The following is a 23686-nucleotide window of genomic DNA, read 5'->3' as shown; positions in this document are numbered from 1 at the left end:
AAAAAAAAAGTAATCTGGAAGTTGTATTTCGGGGGGAAAAGATTGACCTTATAGAAAGTGAGTGAGTGACGGTCACTGCAGGGCTGAAACTGTGCACCTGTTCCACCAGGTACAGTGCTGCACTACTCTAATAGCTCACCAGTGTCCATGGAAAAGTTACTCATTTCCAGACTTGGAGAAAAGAAGAATGTATACTGTTGAAGCAATCGAATTTATTTTAAGGTTTTAAACGATTAAAATGTACACTTTTTTTTTAGTATTTAGATGTTTTTCTTCTCTTTTGTTGTTAGATGTAAGTGTAAATGACAGTTAAAAAAAAATTGGGCAGTTTTAAAACTTTTTAACAATTTATTTTCATTAATAACAACATGACCATAGTGTAGCACATCTTCTGGATGCAGACCTTTAACATCAAAACCTATACGAGAAACAGAAGACAGTGTACATGTTCAGAGTGGAGATAAATTACCAGCTTTGTGCTGTATCCAACCCATGGCTGAGATTGAAACGAAGTGTCCTAAAGGTACAGCTGAAAGTAGCTACATAGCTGTATTTGTTTTTAATGTTATAATTAACATAAACATAAGCAAACATTTTTATACTTATGACATTCTTAGTCCAGGACTTCAATCGAAAAAGGCGTTTTTCCAAAACTTCTAAATGTAAATGATACTTTGTAAATCACAATATTAAACAAATAGCTCATACATGTTAACTCAAAATTTGCAATGTGCGTAAATGCAGCAGCTTCAGAAACATTAAATTTTTACTTGTCCCCCAGTGAGCTGGTGTTTATAGACATTTTTTGGTCTTTGCTATTAATAGAACTTGTAAAACACTAGATCTTACGTGAAGTGTTTATGTCATTGTAGGTAATTGTTGAAGGTTATATAAATGCACTTTAAAATACGGGAAGTGAAACATTTTAATTCAGCGGTTGCTTTATCGAGGCTTGATCTTGCAAATTAGTGTATGATCATTTTCCAGTAACACTTAATTGTGTTATACAGAGCCTCCTGTTCAATTAGTTTTTTTTTTTTTTATCAAAACGTCTGTTTTGTTTAGTGTGGAAACATTAGTTGATAACAAAAAAATGCACATAAAACTGTTTCCTGCGGCCAACAGGAAATGCTTTGAGAAAAATAATCACTTGATCATAAATTAAGCTAAATAATTTTATCTGAAGTTGCTGATTTTACTGGGAATTTGTCAGTTTTATTCATTTGTGTACAGATGATTGTTGTAGGCTACTAGGATTTTAGTTATTTCACATAAAGTTGTCTTTTATGTGATGTGTTCTTGACTGAAGAAGTACACCTCAGCTTTTTTTTAAGTTACAGGATGTCATTGTCTTGCCTGGAAATCGCATTGCTTATTTGCAGCATTATTCAGCAAGAATTGACAGTGAAACTGTGTCAAAGCATTGGCCTCTCTGAACAGATGATTTAGGTTCACTGGGGTGTGTGTCTAAAATCTCAAGTCTACATTTCTTTCCTGCTATTCTTCTCATGCTTGATTGTTTGGCTCAATAGAGATGCATGCCCTAATACCAGTAAGTAAATGTATTTTGTATGTCAAAGTGTAAAAAGGCATATGTGGGTGTAGCAAGTGTAAAACTACGAAAAAACTTGCTTTTGTTGCCGGTAAATGGTTGACAGTTGAAGGACAAATGTCATTATGTTTGTGAATACTAAAATTAATTTCTTCTTGAATTTGTAAATATAATATATAATGAAAATGTTATAGCAAAAGAAATATACTTGTTCCTCTAAATGCATCATAATATGGTATGGCAATCCGTTTACATTTACTGAATATTTTACATTTATTTCAAAGTCTCTAATGTTTGAATATTGAGCAGTCATGCTGATAAGGTCAACGCAGACATTATTAATTTTGTTCCTATGCAATGACAATAACAGCTTTTTGTCTCAGAATAATTAGATACCCTTATCATTTCAAGATCTCGCTATACATTTACTTGAAAGACTAAACAGACTATTTTGTTGTCTTCCTTGTCTATTTAGGAAACACAGGCTCATGCAAATGCATAGCTTCAGTCTAAAGAAGATACTAAGAGTGCAATGTCAGGGACAGGATTTAGTGCGCTAATTAGTGAAAATTGAAGGAAATATTTAATACAACAAGATGTTGCTCAGTTAAGGACAGACATCCCATTACGGGTGTATTTTGGAGAGGATTTGAATCCACCACAGCTCTGGCCATGTTATTGAAAGAATGACTAAGTGAACAGTATAGTGTTTTTTTTACTTACATATTCTCTGTGTGCTATTTTTATATGCATGATGAGTGCCAGATAAGGTGCTAATTTGAAAGGATGTCCTAAAGTCTAAAGTTTTATGAAAAATGTTTAAGTTTTAAATCCTCACTTACAAGGAGCCAGTGAATTAAACACACTAGTGGTATGACCTGGCCTTCTGGCTTAAATGGGACAACTTGATGGTACATGCAGGAGGACTGGACAGGGCCTAGTTTCAGTAGTTGTCATGATTCATTTGATCTGTTTCTGTAGTATAAAGTCAAAGCAGTCTTTTCATTTTCATATTGGCATTTCCTTGGGCGTAACAGATACTGAGTAACCCATAATGTGGCCAGTTGAAGTCAGAAACAATGCTACACTGCTTTGCATAAGCCTATGTGAAAGGTTGGTTTACATGGAATCCAACATCATTAAAGTATGAAAATGTGTGCTAATGCTTATATCTTTAAATCAGCATGCATTCTCAGAACAGTATATATTGTAAACAGTTTGTTAACAGTTGTATTAAGAGGAGAAAGAGTCATTGTATTATTATTTGTCAATGAAGCAAATTTAAAGTTCAAGGCTGGGGTCAGGGAACAGTCAGGGAACTGGCATATCAAAAATCAGGGTCCAGATAGGTACATAGTGTGATGAGGAAAGAACAAGGAAATGAATTACTCAGTATAGCAGCTCAGCATTGCAGATTTACATATGCATGACTTCTCAAGGAACAGAGCAGAAGCATGTAGCCTAAAATGAGAGGTGAAAAAAGGAAGCTGCCTGGCTAACTACAGAAATGAATGTACAAGCTCCAAAAGCAACCAGCTTCACACAATCAAGAAAAAAATGGTTTTGACTTGATTTTCAAATGTTTTTTTGTTAGGCTGCTTTTATGTGCCTTCCTTATTTGCATGAATATCTGATAGTATCTCATTCCCACAGGGTTGTAATGATGCATTTTCCATTTGTAGCATGGAAATTTTCCCGTTGGTAGAACAGCTGACGGGGTTAAAATCGACTTAAATTTTTAGTGTTGTGCCTCGATCACAGAACATTGGTTTTGTTTTATAATGAATAGAGATTTGTTGATTTAGACTGTTCGAATAATTAACATTAATAGAGATTTCCGTCCACAGTTCAATTGCTGCCTATTTCAGGTGGCTGGTTAAAATACAGGACTCATTGCACTATTTATCGATAGTCGTTATGAATAATAGGAAAGGCAGTAACAGTGCTATTTATAATGATGTGAGGAAGCTAATGAGCTGGGTCTCTTTATTTACCTAGCTGTACACTATGTGAAACCGACCATAGATATTTTTAGACTATTTGCATGTCATGATACTGTCATTGTATGAATTTACTATTACTTTTAAAAATGTACAGTATAGAAAAATATTTATACAAGACATTATACCTATTACCTATTTGACGTAACCCCTGCGATTTCCGGGGACCACTGTATTTAAAAAAAAAGTTATTGGAAACCCTGGGAATTCTACTGAACAGCATACAACTGTAGCATGTATCTGTCAGATATTATAGACTAAGGAGGATGCAATTGCATCTGAAGTGACTTCATTGGGAAAAAGGCAGACAATTCCAAATCAGAAAACAGGTTTAGGTCAGGCAGTCAACGAAGAGGTCAGACTAGGTTAAGGCAGATAATTAAAAAAAATAATTTAAGCATGAACAAATCCAGATAAACAGACACAGAGAACAAGCTCGAGATCATCATATGTGGCATAAACTGAGAGACTACTTTGCACTGCACAAGGAAACACAAACAATACAAACTAATGAAAGGATGATCTAAGTACTAAAGTCACATTAGTAATGCAACCAGTGTATGACAGAATAGAGGTGATTTAAGGATAGCAATGTATATATATAAACAAACATAGTGTATAGGGCAACATAAAACGTCACAGTATGAAAGAACGTGCCATATCGATGTTGTGTGCTATTTATGCTGAACACCTTTGCATGCTGCGCGTAGCACAGTTTCAAATGTGACAGCTTTTTTTTTACTTTTTTACTCTTTAAGTGTTTATGCACTTATGAGTTTTATATCATACTTGTTTCATGTACAAATACAAGGCGATACAGTTCCTTTATCGTCAGAAGAATATATCAGGGAGTGCCAATATAAATAACCTACTGACCACTGACAAAACCATCCTACAGTCCTACATTAGCCTGACTTAATCCCATTGAAAACCTATGGATTTAAGATGAAATGTGAGGCAAGAAGGATCTAGAGAGATTCTGGACTGAGAAATGCCCCAGATTCCTTGCTTTATTTTCACTGATCTTAAGTATTACATGGAAAAGAAGTATATTTGTGCTAGCCAAGAGAGGTTAAATGCAGGAGGTTCCACTAAGTATGACACGTTTTATTCAAATATAAGACTTGTGACCAAAGGTTTTTGAACACCTGCACATTAAACATACATGTTCTTAGGTTCTTATTCCAGATTGACCTACAAATATGTAATGTATGTAAATGTCTCCAGGCCACTATAAATATGTTTTAAAACTTGAACTGGATAAACAGCTGATATGAGTGTCCGCATTAACTTGTGTTTGATTCACCACAATATTGTACTGTATACAGGTTTGACAGGTTCAGTTGCATGCTCCTGTTAGAGAAACAAAAGCAGTTTATTCAATTTCACTAGGAAGCTTTTTTGATTATACAAAAACAAAGTGGTATAGAATACTGAATTCTTCCAGGAAGTTGGAATTACATTCCAGCTACTTTGTAATTGGTTATATTGGGAGTATGTGTCATAGTCCTTGGTTGCGGTCCTTGGTCCTTGGCTGTTTGCTGTTTAAAATATGTAATGTTGTAGAGATTAAGGACAATATAACCATTGTTGACTAATTTTTTAAGAACTGTATGATATTCCGTATCTCATTATTCTGGTTTACATTATTTGGCCACACTATACAAAAATGCAGTGGGACAAGGGCCAGATCATTATGTTGTTGGCTAAATGAAGAGACACACACTTTGGAGTGTGACTGTATTAATTACATTTACTTTACTGACAGTCTAGTACCTTCCCATTTTTTTATGTTTTATTTTATTTTTTTTTATATATGTTGCAGGGTTGTATTGCGGTCTGTCAGCTCTAGGGTCAAAATGTGAATTGGTAATTCTTAATTGCCACTTTTAGGTTAAATATAGAATTTTTTTACAGGCAATTTTTAAAGTTTTATAGTTTTTTTTTTCCAGAGCCATGTAAATGTTTTCTAAAAACATATCCATTATAGGAAACATTCCTCTATTCAACGAAGCACTGAGAACACTTTAAATAGAGTGTTAGCATAAGAAACAATTACCATTCTACAGCACTTTTTCTCACCTAATGGTAGACCAGCATTGACAAAACAATGCATCTAAAAATACTCAAGAAATATATTCACAAGAATATAATTTGTCTATGTTGTACATACTGAAATCCAGTGATTGATTAATAAGGAAATTGGCTTGAAACACAGTAGGGTGTTTTTTTGAAGACATTTGCATTGATGTACATTGGTGAGCACATGCCTGGAATTAAGGAAGTGGCTCTTCACTCAACCTGGGTAATGTGTTATGCATTAACCATCTCAAATACAAAAATCCTTCCCTTTTTTGTTGTAACACCTTTTAGCACCCTAAAGTTGTAGCCCTATGAGAATAAAGTTGAAATTACAAGAATAAAGTCGTAGCACTATGAGAATAAAGGTGAAATTATAAGAATTTTGAGAAACAGCCCTCCTCTTCGAATAGCATGCAGATGTAACCATCGATATACTTGGATTCGACCACCGGTCACCATTTTAGACTGCACAATAGAGGGCGTTTCTGTCTGATATCGATGGTTACATCTGTGGGCTATTTAAAGAGGATATGCTAGCGTGCTATTGCTCAAATAGGTGTAGAGGTTTTTCTGTACAGTTAAATCAGCACATTCGTTTCTTTGCAGCACGACGACAAACTGTTCTGCCAACGTGTCCAAGGGAACGCGCACAGCGCCAGGAGTCTTCTCACACCAACATTTAATCAACAGTGGTCACTAATGTTTAAATTTACGCTTTTTGCGTCGCAGTACTGAATCATGAAAATGTGCTAACGGAAATAAACATGAATCATTTATAATTATATAATAAATAAAGCGTAAATGTAAAAAACAATTTTATATTGTTCTGCGTGCCCCGTGCTCTCTCACGTATAAAAACAGCACATGGCGTCAACAACATTTTCACAATACACTAGCAATTGTTTATATATAAAAAAGGAATAACACATTGAGGTTATTTCAGTTTGAATGTCTGAGATTTTTTATAGTTTTACAAACAAAAGTAATGCTAACTTTTTATTCTGAAGAACAATGAATATGTGACAGGGAACACCAGATACAGATCTTGGACCACCCTATATTCTTAGCTTATTATGCTCCTACATATTCGGGTTCAAATTGAGAGAATTTCCTTTGGTTTGTCTTCATGCTAACAATGCTGGTTTCCCTTGAATACATGTTTATGGTTATTATCAATAACAATGCATCTGCTATGACAGTATCATTTCACTTTTTTGTGTTTTATTTCTAAGGTGTAATATTGTACTAGTAATGTCTACTGCATCAGCCATTTATTCTGATTATAAAACTTATGCAAAAATATTAACAGATTATGGTCAGTGTAGACAATAACCGGTAGACTGCTGGAACCAACATAGACCTCGAAGTGTTGTAGAGCTAATATTAATGCCAAGGTTTCTTTCTCAATTGTTGAATAATTTATCTGACAAATGTATGGGAATAATCTTAATCTTAATCCTTAATCCATCTTAATCCTCTTGTATCAACACTGCCCCAACTCCCATTGCACTAGCATCAACCTCTAACTGGTAAGAATTTGTAAAGTCTGGTGCCTTAAGCACAGACTCCTCACTTTAACAGCACTTTAACTCTCTGAAACACGTATTCACATGGTGCGGACCATAGAAAGAGAACCTTAGGGCTAAGCAAATGGGTAAGGATTAAAACAACTGTAGAAACGTTTTTGCCAAACCCTCTGTTATAACCTGCCATGCCTAAAAAATTCCTGTCTGGTTGTAAGAACAGGGAAGTTAACTATAGCCATTATCTTTTTACCTAATGGTCAGACTTGACCACTGCCCACCTGTTTTCCCAAATAGGTAACTGTGGCTTATGCTAAGTCACACTTAGTCAGATTTATTGGTAGTTGCTGACTTTTTGTCAAGGTTGTGTGCTAATTCAGTTATCAGGGCAACATAACAATTGTGGTCATATAATAAAGGAGCAATTTATCTGTCATTACAGCACAGTAAAATTCTTTACATATCTCAGTGATGTTAGGTAGCTGGAATAAGAGCATAGGGTCTGCCATGATACAATGTCTCTGAAGCACAGAGGGTTAAGCAGCTTGGTTATACTGGGGCTTGAACCCATGACTTTCTGTAAAGTAAATTCACTAAACCAAAGCCTTAACCACTGAGCTACTAGGAATTTACCCATTAATGCCGAACCACATGTGTTTTCCGTAGTCTGCAATGATTTAGTTGGCCAGCATACTAGATTTCCATAGGCTATGAAATTATGTTAGATTTCCATCTTTCTCTAGTCATCTGGAGTTTTCACTTGCCTGATATGCAAGCTAATGAATGTATTATTTGTCCACCTCTGCTTTTGTGTTTAAATCTTGTGAATTTTCTCAATGATGAAAAACTGAAATTGAGATTAGGAAAACATCCTGTTCCAAAAAATGTTTTGTAGACAATGGCGTAACAGGGTCAGTCGTTGTTGATGATATTACTTCAGCAAATTTCCCCAGTTACAAAAACACCATGACAGTACAGAAAATTTTACTGAGAACAATAACCTTTTTCAATAGTCATTATAATACAATATAATATATTCAATAGTCAATATAATACAATAGTCTTTTCAACTTCCTAATCGAAAAGTGAGGAAACTTAAAGTGAGAAGAATCGCTAAATTGTCTTATAGCAAGAAAACAGTTTCACAATAACAAAAAATCCAACATTAGTAAGCAGATGTATGGAGATCTATTTAAGTAACCTTCTGTTGTTGGAGAATACGCACCTCATATTTTGCTAATATGCTTATCTGCTCATTGTTTTTTTAATGAGTGGTTATTTGAGTTACTCTTACCTTCATAAAGAACCAGTAAAACTGTTTCTTTTGTTCAGTTTACATTCACAGTATTTACAGCTTATGGGGTGTTTTTTGTTTTTCACACTGTATTGTGAAAACTCTAAAGTTTCTTGAGTGTGAAAACATCCGAAAATTATTAGCTGTTTTAAATGTCTAAAAAGTCCCTATCATCTATGTAATGGTTAGGAGGACTCCCTTTTCCTTATGCTGATGTTCAATGTAAGGTTTTTGACTTCAGACTGGTCTAAATGAAGCTCTTGTCCTCTAACTGTTTTTTTTTTGTTGCATTGAACTGCTGCCAGATGATTAGCTAATTGGATAATTGGATTAATAAGCAGGACACAGGTGTTCCAATTAAATTATACAATAATTATATATCTATAAGAGGACTTTCCCAGGCAAGAACATTTCACAGTGTTTGCATTCAGCTAATTAACAGCTCATTTATAATGGAAACAGCTAGGTTTAATTTCTTCTCAAATAGAACAATGCTTTCAAGTCATTCTTTTTTTCATGCTAGCTAGAGGAAGTTACAGAATGTTATTAATGATAAATTAAACAGACAAATAGGAAGTAGGACACTATTTTTCCACTTACAAAAAAATGCAAATACACCGATCCTAATTAAAATATTCGAAAACAAAAAGTTTGAATTGTGTGTAAATTACAATTTTATTTGTTAATGATGTTTACATTTATCAGGCATTTTGAGCAGGTTTTTTAATTATTCTTCAGTTTATGTTCATAATGGAACAAACTTTTATTTCAACAAAACAAACACTGTAATTTAAAACCCTGTGAACTGATGCAAATGTAACAAAACGCTGACTCGAAGTGTTGTAAGCATCAGTTCAGGGAACTAAACATTGATTTACATAAAACAGCACAGGCGTAGAATTATCAGCAATGATGATCAGTACTGTAGGCTAAAATATGATAAAAATTTAGCCTGCCCTGCCATGACTAGCTTTTAATACATGATTATCTTTGGTAAAATTTAGGGTTTTTAAAATTGTAACCCTAAAGGTTTCTAAGAATTATTAAAGACAAGCAAGTTGGTTGAGAAAGACACACAGTGGAAACTAAAAGAAAGTCTCAGAAGTCCTCCATGTTTTGGCCTATCCATTCAAACATAGAAAACTGTAAGTACTTTGTCATTCTGGTGTTTTTTTTCCTGCTTTTTTCATGAGTTCAATCCCTCAGAGTTAAACAGTAAATTTGAATAATTTAAGATTCATTATGAAGGCTTTGGCAACAGCACCAAGTTCTTAATAATACGTTATTAAAAAGAATTTTGTAACATTTGTCGGAAAAAGAAGTAGTCTTTATGAAAATGCTATTTATACACCAACATTATATGTAGTGTGTTCTATGACCTTCATAAAGAATAGAGTATTGAGTTTGAGACAGGCCAGAGCAGTGGAAAAAGGTCAGGAGAGTCGGCAGAAACGCAAGGCTTTTTGAGAACAGTCGTTGTGGGAAGTGGCAATTGTGGTATTAGTATGTTACTCTTCCTGCTTTCTATGTCAAGGCGATGCCAAATACTCATTGTGTAGAGTCTGAATTAAATCTAATGTTCAGAAACAAAATACATAAAAATGAGAAGGAATGAGTGTAATTGTGGAATTTGTTTAATATTTAGCAGTCTAGTAAATAGGCTACTTTTCAAGTGACATTGTTGGCATGTTTAAAAATGCCTTTTTGTTTAAAGTCCCATAGGGATTAAAGGCAAATAATGAGCCTCTGTTATTTTACAATGGAGCTGTTATACAGTATGTTAATGTTAAATAGTGATGATGATTTGATACATTATTTAATCATTTTGTTGTAGTTTTTTGCAATGGGTAACTGAACAGTGCCTCATAACAACTAAATTGTTCCAGGATATGGAATCAGAATTTTGGTTTGGAGCACTGTTTAATTCATTTATCTTAATTTTTGTGATTACAGTGATGTGATATATGCACTGGATTTTTATGCTTTTCATCCTTTGGTGTGAATTTAAACACTGGTTAAAATGAAAAATTTATTTTTCTTTTAGGCATGCTTGATACAGACTAGAGAAAATGCTTTAAAACATTTTGGTGTACACTTTTTTATTCTCTTCTCACCCTTCTTGTAAAAGCATAAAATATGTGTTAAGCGCTCTAGTTACAAGTTTCATTTGCTGGTTGATATTGACGGTTTGCTAATTTGATTGGGTACACAACTTTATTTTTGCTTACACTATTGGTATATTGGTGCTCAGAAATAAGTAGCTGGAATGGCAGTGTGTGAAAAATGTATCCTTCAAAAATAAATTTCTTTGTAATAAAAAGAACAGATGTTTGTGCAGGTACGGCAGCCAGTGGTTGAATGATTTGTCAGTGTGTCTTTAATCACAAATAGCAGTAATAATTCTTTATGTAAATAAATGGTGTGAGTTTGTGTATTCACGGTACACATCTCAGTTTTTAAGTCACGGTTTGGTTCAGTTCGGTACAGTTAGGTGGAAAAAATGCAAAACATCAAATTGTTTGTTTGTTTTTTATTAACTTCAGGGTACACTCAAGTAATTTGATTACAAAAATGTGTTTAGTCCAGTTCTTTACACACAGAGCACTGTGTTTCCCATGGATAATTATTACTTATGAAACACCCGCTAAACTCTGGAGCGTTCTGGACAGGGAACACCGAAGACGCTGCAAAATGAAAAATGAAAAAAAAAAATTCTTGCAATTCCTACTTTATTACTCACAATATGAGATTTTTAGCCAACCAGCCATCAACCCCTCTGAAGTGCCAGAAAGCTTTACACATTGAAAATGAAATGGGCTACAATCAATAGAATCCCATGGTATCAAACTAAGCCTTTGATCCCTGGAGAGAACTCTGTCTAACAATCACCTCTGGAATAGACAGAACAAGACAGATGAAGCGGAGAAGAGGAAGCCTCGTTCACACACTAACAGCTTCAAACTTCAGGCCGACAACATGGTTATCTACAACATGGTTACCGGTGGATGCACCACAAATGTAGGATGTCTAAGAGAAATAAAGTCAGACTTGTGAGAAAAAAAGCTGAATTGTGAGAAAAATGTCTGAATTACAAGTAATGAACTCGGAATTGCAGATTAAAAAAGGCAGAATTGTGCAAACAAGAAAATTGTGTGTCAGAAACGGGCTTCCATAGGATTCAGGCCAAAGAAAGAGACAAAATTTGGGATAATTTCAAACTAAAACATAAAGAAAACACCATACAGTGTTTACATTTTCATTTTATTTATTGATTTTTATTTATTTATATATTTGTACTTACATTTAGATTAATATGGCAATTAAATGCACTAAATGGGTTTAGTTTTCACAGATATTATTTTGTGCAATTTCAGCAATAAAAATGTACATTCTTATAAAAAGAAAACAATATTTGTTCGTTTTAAGAGACCTTTTTTTACAAGAGAATTATTTTCTCTTGTATATTTATTATTACTATTTAATCAAGAGAAAGTACTTCTTATCCAATTACAAGCTCTAGAGCAACAGCTCTAATAACACAGTTTATTGTTATTAACATTTGTGATCATTAACATTTGAAAATGTAAATTTTTTAAAACAATAAAAAATGCTTGAAATAATATATCAAGTAATATTTAATAACATTTTATAAAAGTAAAATAAAAATAAATAAAATTTACATTTACAGCATTTAGCAGATGCCCTTTTTCCGAGCGACCTACAAAAGTGGTTTAAGTCTCTATCAATAAATACATTAAAACTGATTTACTAGATTACAAATTTAGGATACAACTCATAGGAAATAAATATATACAGTATATACATGTAGGTTTTTACTTGTCGCTTGAAGATAGCAGTGACTCTGCTGTTCAGACATCTATCCACCACCTCAGTGCCAGAACAGAGAAGAGCCTTAAAGCCTCTTACCTTCAGAGAAGGTGAGACTAGTCAAGCAGTAGTCTCAAGCAGGAGTGATAAGGTCTCTGAGGTAAGAAGTTGCTGGTCCATTTTTGGCTTTGTAAGCAAGCATCAGTGTTTTGAATCTGATGCGTGCAGCTACCGGAAGCCAGTGGAGGGAGCGCAGCAGTGGGTTGGTGTGGGAGAATTGGGCAGGTTGAACACAAGCCACAACACAGAAATGGTTGAATCCTTCTAATGTGGTAGCAAAGGAACCGACAAGAGCAAGTCACATTAGCAACATTTGAGTAAAAGAACAGTTGATTGTTCATGTTTACCCCAAGGTTGCGAGTAGTGGCTGAAGGGCAGATCAGAGAGTTGTGAAGAGTTATTCTGAGATTAAATAAATGCAATATATGTTCTTTTAATATTGATTAAATTGAGTAATCAATTAAATTGGCACTAATTAAATTAATTAAATAAATCAATCAATAAATCAATAACATTTAATAGTTTACAATTGTAAGACCGTATTTGGGTAATACAAATGTTTAAATGTCTGTGTGTTTGTGTGTGTGTGGGTGTGGGTGTGGGTGTAGGTGTGTGTTTTACATTTAATATTTAATTATCTAAAAGATATGATCTACTTAGCTGTTCTACTTATTTCAGCATACTTATTCCATCCTTCAGTCTTTCACTCCCTGGATATGTGGAATTGTCAGGATTTTTTCCTATCAAGAGAAATTCTTGAAACTTTTTACAAAATGCTAAAGAATATATAGTGCTAGCTGGCGCTATTTATTCTTTAGCTATATCATGCATGCGCAAGCAAATCTTATTTCTGGTGCAGAGTGAGTATCCACAGTGACACTGCGCTCTCTAAATAAACTCTATTTTATTTTTTATATTCCTGGAATTGTTATGTATTTTTTATAATAATAATAATAATAAAAAAATGTGCATAAAGTGAGACTAAAATGGATACTTGATAAAAATTTAAAAAAAACATGATACTTCATGTCAAATGAAAATAAATGTAATTTCAGTACTCTAGCTTTTGTGAAGAAATCTAAAGATGGCCATTTTAAACATGACCGGATTTATCTGAAATGGAAAGAATTTAAAGTTAGATTACATATAACAGTGTAACATTACTGAGGTTAATGCTTTAGAAAGCTTTAGAAATGTTGTTTATTGGTTGTAAATCTTAACATTTATTTAGAATTTTTTTTTATCAAGTTAATTTTAATTGAACTTTAAAAATAACATTTTGTTATACTCTGAACTAACATAAATAATAAGGTACAGCAGGCAGTCTCACGGTTTGAAAAGACATGGTGTCAGTGATTCACCTTTAGAGGTCGCTCTCATATCGGCGTGGATTTTTGCCGATAGTTCAAACAATCAACTATCGGTGCTGATTAATCGGCAAAACGGATGATTAGGTCAACCTCTAGTAGGTCAACCTTGTCTGAGTTTGGTTGCTATAATCTTTTTTAACGGTTTTCTGGCTTAGGAAGGTAATTAAATTTTTTTATTTTATTTTTTTCTCGGATTGAGTCCAACTTAGAGTTTTTTTAATCCCTAAACCTCTTGATCATGCAGCTTTTTGACGTAGCAATTTGTTTTAAAAAAAGACATGGATAAGAGCTTTAAATATAATCTTTCAATTCATTAAAGATGTGTTCGGCATAATTAGCACATATGCAGTTGCACTGTTAAAACAAGTGAATTAGATAAGTGAATGTGTTGTTTTATCATATTATGGGAACTAAGCAATAAATCTTGCTTATATCCTTGTTTTTGTATGTCTAGTCTGCATATTATAGCATTCATATTGTATTTTATAATTTTTATTGTGTAGAAATGTCTGTTTTCCTTTCACAATCATGGCTTTTCTCTTTTTTTTAAATATATGTATTGAATCGATTACAAAAGAATTGGGACACTTGTATTATTATACAAAGGTGGTACTTCCCCAAACTGTTAACTGTAGGCTAACACAGTTGTATAGGATGTCTTCAGATGGGGAAGCATGACATTTCCACTTCATTTGACATACAGTAGAAAACCCAAACCTGTTCCAGCCTAACAATGTGCACAAAGTGAGCTCCATGAAGATATGGTTTACATGGGTTGGAGTGGAAGATCTTGGGTGGCCTGCTATAGAACTCTGACCTCAATGCCTCTGAACACTTTTGGGCTAAATAGAAATGCTACTGAATGACTGCTTCCACACAAGGGCTGAAAGATTTTTAAAAATAATCTAAATGCAATTTTTTAGCCAATAATTCGATTGCGATTTAATATGTTTTTTTTTTTTAAAAAGCTCTTTATGTTGTGTATTATTTAACAAAGACAAGCAATAAATCATTGTGTAACATTACCAACACAATATTAGATAGATTAAACAATTTATATAGATTCAAAGATTTAATTTTCTGTGTGCCAGACCTATATTTTATGATGAAATTAGGTGATGCACTTGATATGAAATAATTTTTTTTTTTTATAACTACAATCACGGTAGTATATTGAATAATTTGTAAAATTGTGAGCCTCGTAAGCATGTAATAATTATTATGACAAGATAAAGCACCTACAAATAAGCTTGGTAAAAACATTATGGAAGTCAGTAACAAAAAACAAAAAACAGAAACTAAAGTAAAGATTGCAGAAATACAAAAACAAATCTGTGTCTTTACCACACTTAGTATTAAGGTAAAAAAACTGAAAATAAAACAAATCCCCTCTCTGTTAGCATTTCTTGTGTAGGTCTGGTATGGCAACCTGGCTAAAATATGTGTTGGAGGGCATTATGTACTGCTTATACAGTGTATTTATCAAAGCCATGAACCCAGGCTTGGTCACCATACTGAGTGGCTTCATATCTATCTACTGCTAGAGTAATTTTCATGTGCCGTATTGAAGTACATTCATATGCAGTTATAATTTCAAACATTTCGTTCAGTGATTCCTGTCAGGTGCAATTTTGGCTTGTGCCCAGGCTTTATGCTATGCAGCTATCGTACTGTACATGGCTTTGTGGTGTTTAAGTGCTGAATCAGGTTAGTAGTGTTGCCCCTTGAGGTAGCAACATTAGCATGGCAGGTTTTGCACAAAACCTGACTCTGCTCAGCAGCATCTTTTTTATAGCCAAAATAATTCAACACAACTTACTGTTCCGTTTTGACAGTAAAGTTTTCACAATGTCAGGTTCTGTAAAGCCTGAGATCAACTGATCAAGGTGCAGTGTAGCATGCAAACTCAAATCTTCCTCTGCAGACTGATTTACTCTTGCGGGTCACATGACAATGTGACACATGGCTGAAATTAGCAAAATCTTCACAAACACACTTCAAACTCTACTGGAACATCTTTCCAGAAGAGTGAAGGTTATTATAACATAAAATGGCAACTGACTGTGGAATTGGAATTGGATGGAACACACTAAACACCCCTAAACAGTAGCTGTCATGAAGTGAAATGTTATTTATGTAACATTAAATTGTGAAATTCATAATAGTGGGTAACATCCTGCAGTTTACATGCTACTTGATTATTAAGAAATTGATCAATTATGTAAAAAATACTGATTACACTCAATTGTGCTCTGTTGTATCTCTTACAGAGCATAATTGCTGCCACACAGACCAGTACAGGTAATTGAAAACTCTAATAATCTTTCTTTATATAACAGTAGAATGTAATTATATCGATATACGAGATTATATAGATTTTAGAAAAGAAGGATGTTTTGGGGGGGTTTTCTTGGAAGACAAGCTATGATAGTTACTGTTATCAGGATATGAAGATCAGTTATGCACAGAGAGACAGAAAGCTGTAGTCATGATTCAGTAGAAAGTGGGTCAGAAAAAAGTTATATGTACTGCATGTCTGTCAGATAAATGTGAAGGGAAACTTTTAAAAAAGTACTTTGTGGCAGAACAGCTATGATCAGAAGTCATTCTGATTATCCAGGGCTACAAAAAGTTTGATTACAGTATTACACCTGTAGGTAAGCATAAATTAGAGGATGTGACTGAACAATGTGGAATGTGAAGGAAACAGATAAGGTAACTGAAGGAGAAAATATTAGTCATGTTTAAAGCATTTTCCTGGTTCTTGATGAAGCTCAAAAGCGCCATCTACTGTCACAAAACATTCGAATGAGATGAACAATTCCTCGAATATATTATAACCAAAAAATATTCATTTATTAAGATTTATTTTCTCTCGTTCTGGCTTGTCATGTCTACATAATTATAGTGTGAAAGTGTTTTTTTATTATTTGAGAATGTGGCCCTGTATAAACTTTTAACAAAATATTCAAATAGTTTGCAGACACTTTAGTTTTATTTCTGCCATTTCTTTTTTTTTTTTTTTTTTCTTGCTGCTATACTACAAAAAAGGTCTACAATATAATCAGGCTCTTTATTACTACATTTAAGCAGCACTGGGTTAATTCTATAAAGGCTCATTGTCTTCTATCTTCAAATATTAATTAAATAATATTTGAATCTATTCACTTTTCTCATTGTGACCTTATCTTAAACACCACCTTTACATTAGCTTCATCTTCAGCTACGACCAGTAACACCATTACCACCAGTACCACTCTTCCTCCAACCAGTTCAACTGGACAAAGTACAAGCGTAACAAGTCCTGTACAGCTGATAATCATTTTTTGTAATTATTTTTATTCAATAGTTTTAAAGTGAACTCCAGAATTACCTGTGTGTTTGTAATAAAGAGCAAATCTTGTTATAATTTGTTTACCATCTACAGTTGACTGTATTTTGAAGTTCCTAATTACTCTCTTTTGTGTGCGTGTGCGTGTGTGTGTGTCAAACTACAGGATCACCAACTCAAATCTCAGCATTCAAAAGTAAGACTTGTGTGCTATTAAATAGCTTTATTTATTAGTCAGCATGGAATTAATGTTAAATGAAGTGATTGAATTCTTTTCTAAATGTATGCTATCCTGTTTCATCACAAATTACTTCTAATTGTACATCTCTCTCTCTCTCTCTCTCTCTCTCTCTCTCTCTCTCTCTCTCTCTCTCTCTTTCTCTTTCTTTCTCTCTCTCTCATTGTGTGTGTGTGTGTGTGTGTGTGTGTGTGTGTGTGTTTGTGTGTGTGTGTGTGTGTGTGTGTGTGTGTGTGCCTGTGGTTCACAGAGCCAGATGTTCTCTTCAATCTCACTGTTTTCAGCAAAAACACATCATCTGTGTTTCTAAACTGGAATGAGCCTAATGGGAACAGGTCCTACTTTACAGTACAGTGGACTAATGGCAGTGTGAATAACAGCATTAACACCTCAATCGCATCTTACAATGTCACTGGTCTGACTGCTGGAGTGAACTACACATTCACTGTTACTGCAGAAACTACAGGAGCAACAGATCAAATCTCAGCATTCACAAGTAAGACTTGACAGCAGATAATGCCTTCACTGCAAAATAATAATCGAAGTCGCCAACAAATTACAAACATAATGCATTTGTAATACAATTGAAAGACAAATTTTACCAACATCTAATAACAAGAACACTGATTGTGACAGTGGTTTTGATCAGAAACAATAAGCCTTTTGTATTTCATTGCTTCCTAAAGCATTTCTAGGGAGTTTATCAAGTAATAGCAGCAGAAAATGTGGCTATAAAGTCTCATCATGGTTATATCATTACAGGAAAGAACCCAAGGGAGGAATTATACTTTTTAGTTATCCTGCTTGCTAATCAGCACACGTGCTCCACCACTGAGCACTCAGTACGACAAATCATCTGTTGTAAACCTCTGTAACAGACTTCTGTTAAGTTTTATTTGCAGTGTGGCAAGTAATAATTGTAAAATACCTTTAATCAACCAATCATATGGTAGAAGAGCAATGCAGAAATACATGCAGATACAGTTCAAGAGCATTAGGTAATGTTTAGATTAAACAGAGTTTGATCAGGAGCCATGTCATGGTTTAAATCATAGATATCACATTTTCCCTATTTTTTTATAAGAACATTAACTGAAGCTCTTGATCTGCATCCGCATGATTTTCTGCATTGTGCTGTGGTGATGCACAAATTAGTAATACAAGAGTAAGTATACAGATGTTTCTTATATAGTGAGTTTTTCTGTTTTTATACGTTCATATCTCTTGTCTATGTGTCTATGCGTAGGGACTCTCATGTTTTGTGTGTGTGTGTGTGTGTGTGTGTGTGTGTGTGTGTGTTTGTGTGTGTGTGTCTGTTTTGTGATTTGCAGAGCCAGATGTTGTCACCAATCTCTTTGTCGCTAACAAAACCACATCATCTGTGTCTCTAATCTGGAATGAACCAAATGGGAACAGGTCCTACTTTACAGTACAGTGGACTGATGGCAGTGTGATTAATAGCAGTAACACTTCTTACAATGTCACTGGTCTGACTGCTGGAGTGAACTACACATTCACTGTTACTGCAGTTGCTGCAGATAATCAAACTACAGGATCACCAACTGAAATCTCAGCATTTACAAGTAAGTCATGTACTTCATATGATATTACTATAAAACACTTTTATAAAAAAATTTAAAAAAGTGAATAGACCCAGGGTTTGTTTTCTTACATAAACCAATTGTGCAATCATTGTAATAAAAAATAATAGCTATGAAAGTGCAGTTTACTAGTTTATTATTCTTCTAATTTTTTTTTTCCTTCTTCAAGATCTGCCTTGTTAACATATGTTGTTTATATATTATTTTATATTTACTTTTATTAGAAAAAAAATATTTATGAGAATTCTTTTTTTTATTAATAAGGTAGGTAGTTTCTGCAGTATTAATAATTGATGTTTACAAACTCGATTCTCAAAAAGTTGGGACAATGTTCAAATTGTGATTAAAAAAGGAATGCAATAATTTACAAATCTCATAAACCTATATTTTATTCACAATTAAATATAGATAACAGATGTTGAAAGTGAGACATTTTGAAATGCCTAATATTGTCTTATTTTAGATTTCATGAGAGCTACACATTCCAAAAAAGTTGGGACAGGTAGCAATAAGAGGTTGGAAAAGTGGAGAAATAGTGGAGCAATATCAAAAAGGGTTTTTTTTTTTAGAGAAAAATTGCAAAAAGTTTAAAGTTATCATTATCCACAATGCATAATATCATCCAGAGATTCAGAGAATCTGGAACAATCTGTGCGTAAGGGTCAAGGCCGGAAAACCATACTGGATGCCCGTGATCTTTGGGCCCTTAGACGGCACTGCATCACATATAGGAATACTGCTGTAATGGAAATAACAACATGGGCTCAGGAATACTTCCAGAAAACATTGTCGGTGAACACAATCCACCGCGCCATTTGCCGTTGCTGGCTAAAACTCTATAGGTCAAAAAAGAAGCCATATCTAAACATGACCTAGAAACGCAGGAGTTTTCTCTGGGCCAAGGCTCATTTAAAATGGACTGTGGCAAAGTGGAAAACTGTTCTGTGGTCAGACGAATCAAAATTTGATGTTCTTTTTGGAAAACTTGGACGCCATGTCATCCTTACTAAAGAGGATAAGGACAACCCAAGTTGTTATCAGCGCTCAGTTTAGAAGCCTGCATCTCTGATGGTATGGGGTTGCATGAGTGCGTGTGGCATGGGCAGCTTACACATCTGGAAAGGCATCATCAATGCTGAAAGGCATATCCAAGTTCTAGAACAACATATGCTCCCATTCAGACGTCGTCTCTTTCAGGGAAGACCTTCCATTTTTCAACATGATAATGCCAAACCACATACTGCATCAATTACAACATCATGGCTGCGTAGAAGAAGGATCCGGGTACTGAAATGGCCAGCCTGCAGTCCAGATCTTTCACCCATAGAAAACATTTGGTGCATCATGAAGAGGAAGATGCGACAAAAAAGACCTAAGACAGTTGAGCAACTAGAAGCCTGTATTAGACAAGAATGGGACAACATTCCTATTCCTAAACTTGAGCAACTTGTCTACTCAGTCCCCAGATGTTTGCAGACTGTTATAAAAAGAAGAGGGGATGCCACACAGTGGTAAACATGGCCTTGTCCCAACTTTTTCGAGATGTGTTGATGCCATGAAATTTAAAATCAACTTATTTTTTCCTTAAAATGATAAATTTTCTCAGTTTAAACCTTTGATATGTCATCTATGTTGTATTCTAAATAAAATATAGAAATTTGAAACATAATTGCATTCTGTTTTTAATCACAATTTGTACAGTGTCCCAACTTTTTTGGAATCGGGTTTTGTATTTTATTTTAAATTGAAAAGCAAAATTGTCTATCTGCATGTCTAAATTGTATAACACTTTTTTTCAGGGAAAATATACTGACACTATTGAATAAATCTAAGTGCAGCTCAAGCAGTGTATTTTGAAGGTTACTCTAAGGAAAGTGCTTCCTTAATGCAATCCTTCTCAATAGTTAGTCATTATTTAATTCTTCTTTTAGAGCTATTAGTAATTTTAAGAGAAAATACTATTCAAAAATGATATTTGATTAAAATCATTTTTAGGCAGGCAGGCAGGCAGGCAGGCAGGCAGGCAGGCAGGCAGGCAGGCAGGCAGGCAGGCAGGCAGGCAGGCAGGCAGGCAGGCAGGCAGGCAGGCAGGCAGGCAGGCAGGCAGGCAGGCAGGCAGGCAGGCAGGCAGGCAGGCAGGCAGGCAGGCAGGCAGGCAGGCAGGCAGGCAGGCAGGCAGGCAGGCAGGCAGGCAGGCAGGCAGGCAGGCAGGCAGGCAGGCAGGCAGGCAGGCAGGCAGGCAGGCAGGCAGGCAGGCAGGCAGGCAGGCAGGCAGGCAGGCAGGCAGGCAGGCAGGCAGGCAGGCAGGCAGGCAGGCAGGCAGGCAGGCAGGCAGGCAGGCAGGCAGGCAGGCAGGCAGGCAGGCAGGCAGGCAGGCAGGCAGGCAGGCAGGCAGGCAGGCAGGCAGGCAGGCAGGCAGGCAGGCAGATAGATAGATAGATAGATAGATAGATAGATAGAGTGCTAGTCATTCTAAAGTGAGTGGCAGAGTGGGTGTGGTCTGTGTGACACGTCATTCACTTTTCTTCTTAAGTTCTGTAAAGCTGATTTGAGACAATGTCCATTGTGAAAAGCGCTTTAGAAATAAACTTCAAGTCAAGAAGCTTTTACAAGCTTTTACAAGCTTTTAGAAGCTTGAACTTGAACATGTACACGTACAGCTTTGGGTCAAGTGTCTCAGTCTTGTGACCAAAGGAACAGTTTTTTGTTCCAATCTTATAACCTTATAGCCAATTAAAGGCCATAATCAGCTGATTAAACAAATGTGTCTCCTGATTTGTTGGAACAAAAGCTATAATAGATAATTATTTTTTTTATATATGTCTTGATTGTCGTTAACATATGTATGATTTACAGATCCGGATGTTGCCTCCAATCTTATTGTCTCTAACAAAAACACATCATATGTGTCTCTAACCTGGAATGAGACACTAGGGAACAGGTCCTACTTTACAGTACAGTGGACTGATGGCAGTGTGAATAATAGAAGTAACACTTCAATCACATCTTACACTGTCAATGGTCTGACTGCTGGATTGAAATACACGTTCACTGTTACTGCAGTTGCTGCAGATAATCAAACTACAGGATCACCAACTCAAATCTCAGCATTCACAAGTAAGACTTGTGTGCTATTAAATAGCTTTATTTATTAGTCAGAATAGAATTAATGTTAAATGGAGTGATTGAATTCTTTTCTAAATGTATGCTATCCTGTTTTATCACAAATTACTTCTAATTGTACATCTCTCTCTCTCTCTCTCTCTCTCTCTCTCTCTCTCTCTCTCTCTCTTTCTCTTTCTTTCTCTCTCTCTCATTGTGTGTGTGTGTGTGTGTGTGTGTGTGTGTGTGTGTGTGTGTGTGTGTGTGTGTGTGTGTGTGCCTGTGGTTCACAGAGCCAGATGTTCTCTCCAATCTCACTGTTTCCAGCAAAAACACATCATCTGTGTCTCTAAACTGGAATGAGCCACCAGGGAACAGGTCCTACTTTACAGTACAGTGGACTGATGTCAGTGTGAATAATAGCAGTAACACTTCAATCACATCTTACACTGTCACTGGTCTGACTGCTGGATTGAACTACACGTTCACTGTTAATGCAGTTGCTGCAGATAATCAAACTACAGGATCACCAACTCAAATCTCAGCATTCACAAGTAAGACTTGTGTGCTATTAAATAGCTTTATTTATTAGTCAGCATGGAATTAATGTTAAATGAAGTGATTGAATTCTTTTCTAAATGTATGCTATCCTGTTTCATCACAAATTACTTCTAATTGTACATCTCTCTCTCTCTCTCTCTCTCTCTCTCTCTTTCTCTTTCTTTCTCTCTCTCTCATTGTGTGTGTGTGTGTGTGTGTGTGTGTGTGTGTGTGTGTGTGTGTGTTTGTGTGTGTGTGTGTGTGTGTGTGTGTGCCTGTGGTTCACAGAGCCAGATGTTCTCTTCAATCTCACTGTTTTCAGCAAAAACACATCATCTGTGTTTCTAAACTGGAATGAGCCTAATGGGAACAGGTCCTACTTTACAGTACAGTGGACTAATGGCAGTGGGAATAACATCATTTACAGTTCAATCACATCTTACACTGTCACTAGTCTGACTGCTGGAGTGAACTACACATTCATTGTTACTGCAGTTGCTGCAGATAATCAAACTACAGGATCACCAACTCAAATCATAGCATTCACAAGTAAGTCTTGTACTTTTTAAATAATTGTGTTTAATGTGTCTTATAAAGTGCATTATTAAGTGGAAATGTTAGCATAATTGTTGGTTGTTGATTCAGAAGTATGACCCTTAAAACTGTTATTAAAATTATTTGTGACTATCGTTCATAATGAGATTACAGTGGTAAGGTCAACAACCTGGTTGTCAAAATTTCTAATCCTATGAGTAATGAGACCACATTGTGTCAGTCAGTGTGTATATGTTTGTTTAACAGATCCGGATGTTGTCACCAATCTTATTGTCTCTAATAAAAACACATCATCTGTGTCTCTAAACTGGAATGAGCCTAAAGGAAACAGGATGTACTTTACAGTAAAGTGGACTGGTGGCAGTGTGAATAACATCATTAACAGTTCTTACACTGTCACTGGTCTGACTGCTGGATTGAACTACACATTCACTGTTACTGCAGTTGCTGCAGATAACCAAACTACAGGAGCACCAACTAAAATCTCAGCATTCACAAGTAAGTGCTGTACTGCTGATAGAGACATAGTTATTCATTATTCTGCTATTGTTGAATTTTTTATTTAAATTGACTGAACATCTGATTCTGTTATACAGTACAGTTCAAAATG

General features: G+C 35.1%; 1 protein-coding gene across 1 annotated transcript in view; it reads left to right on the top strand.

The window, feature by feature from the left end:
• Positions 1–23686, top strand: part of LOC310729369 (receptor-type tyrosine-protein phosphatase beta) — a 77147-nt gene that overhangs the window by 28641 nt on the left and 24820 nt on the right. Inside the window, exons 6-11 of the mRNA XM_083547465.1 lie at positions 17529–17774; positions 18610–18861; positions 21736–21996; positions 22275–22535; positions 22810–23070; positions 23323–23574. Coding sequence (XP_083403591.1) covers positions 23409–23574 — 166 coding nt within the window. The 5' untranslated portion in view covers positions 17529–17774; positions 18610–18861; positions 21736–21996; ... (1 more) ...; positions 22810–23070; positions 23323–23408. The remainder of the gene's footprint in view (positions 1–17528; positions 17775–18609; positions 18862–21735; positions 21997–22274; positions 22536–22809; positions 23071–23322; positions 23575–23686) is intronic.

Source organism: Silurus aristotelis (genome assembly GCF_946808225.1).
Source record: "Silurus aristotelis genome assembly, chromosome: 7".
Taxonomy (NCBI): Eukaryota; Metazoa; Chordata; class Actinopteri; order Siluriformes; family Siluridae; genus Silurus; species Silurus aristotelis.
This window is presented reverse-complemented; position numbering and strand designations above follow the sequence as displayed.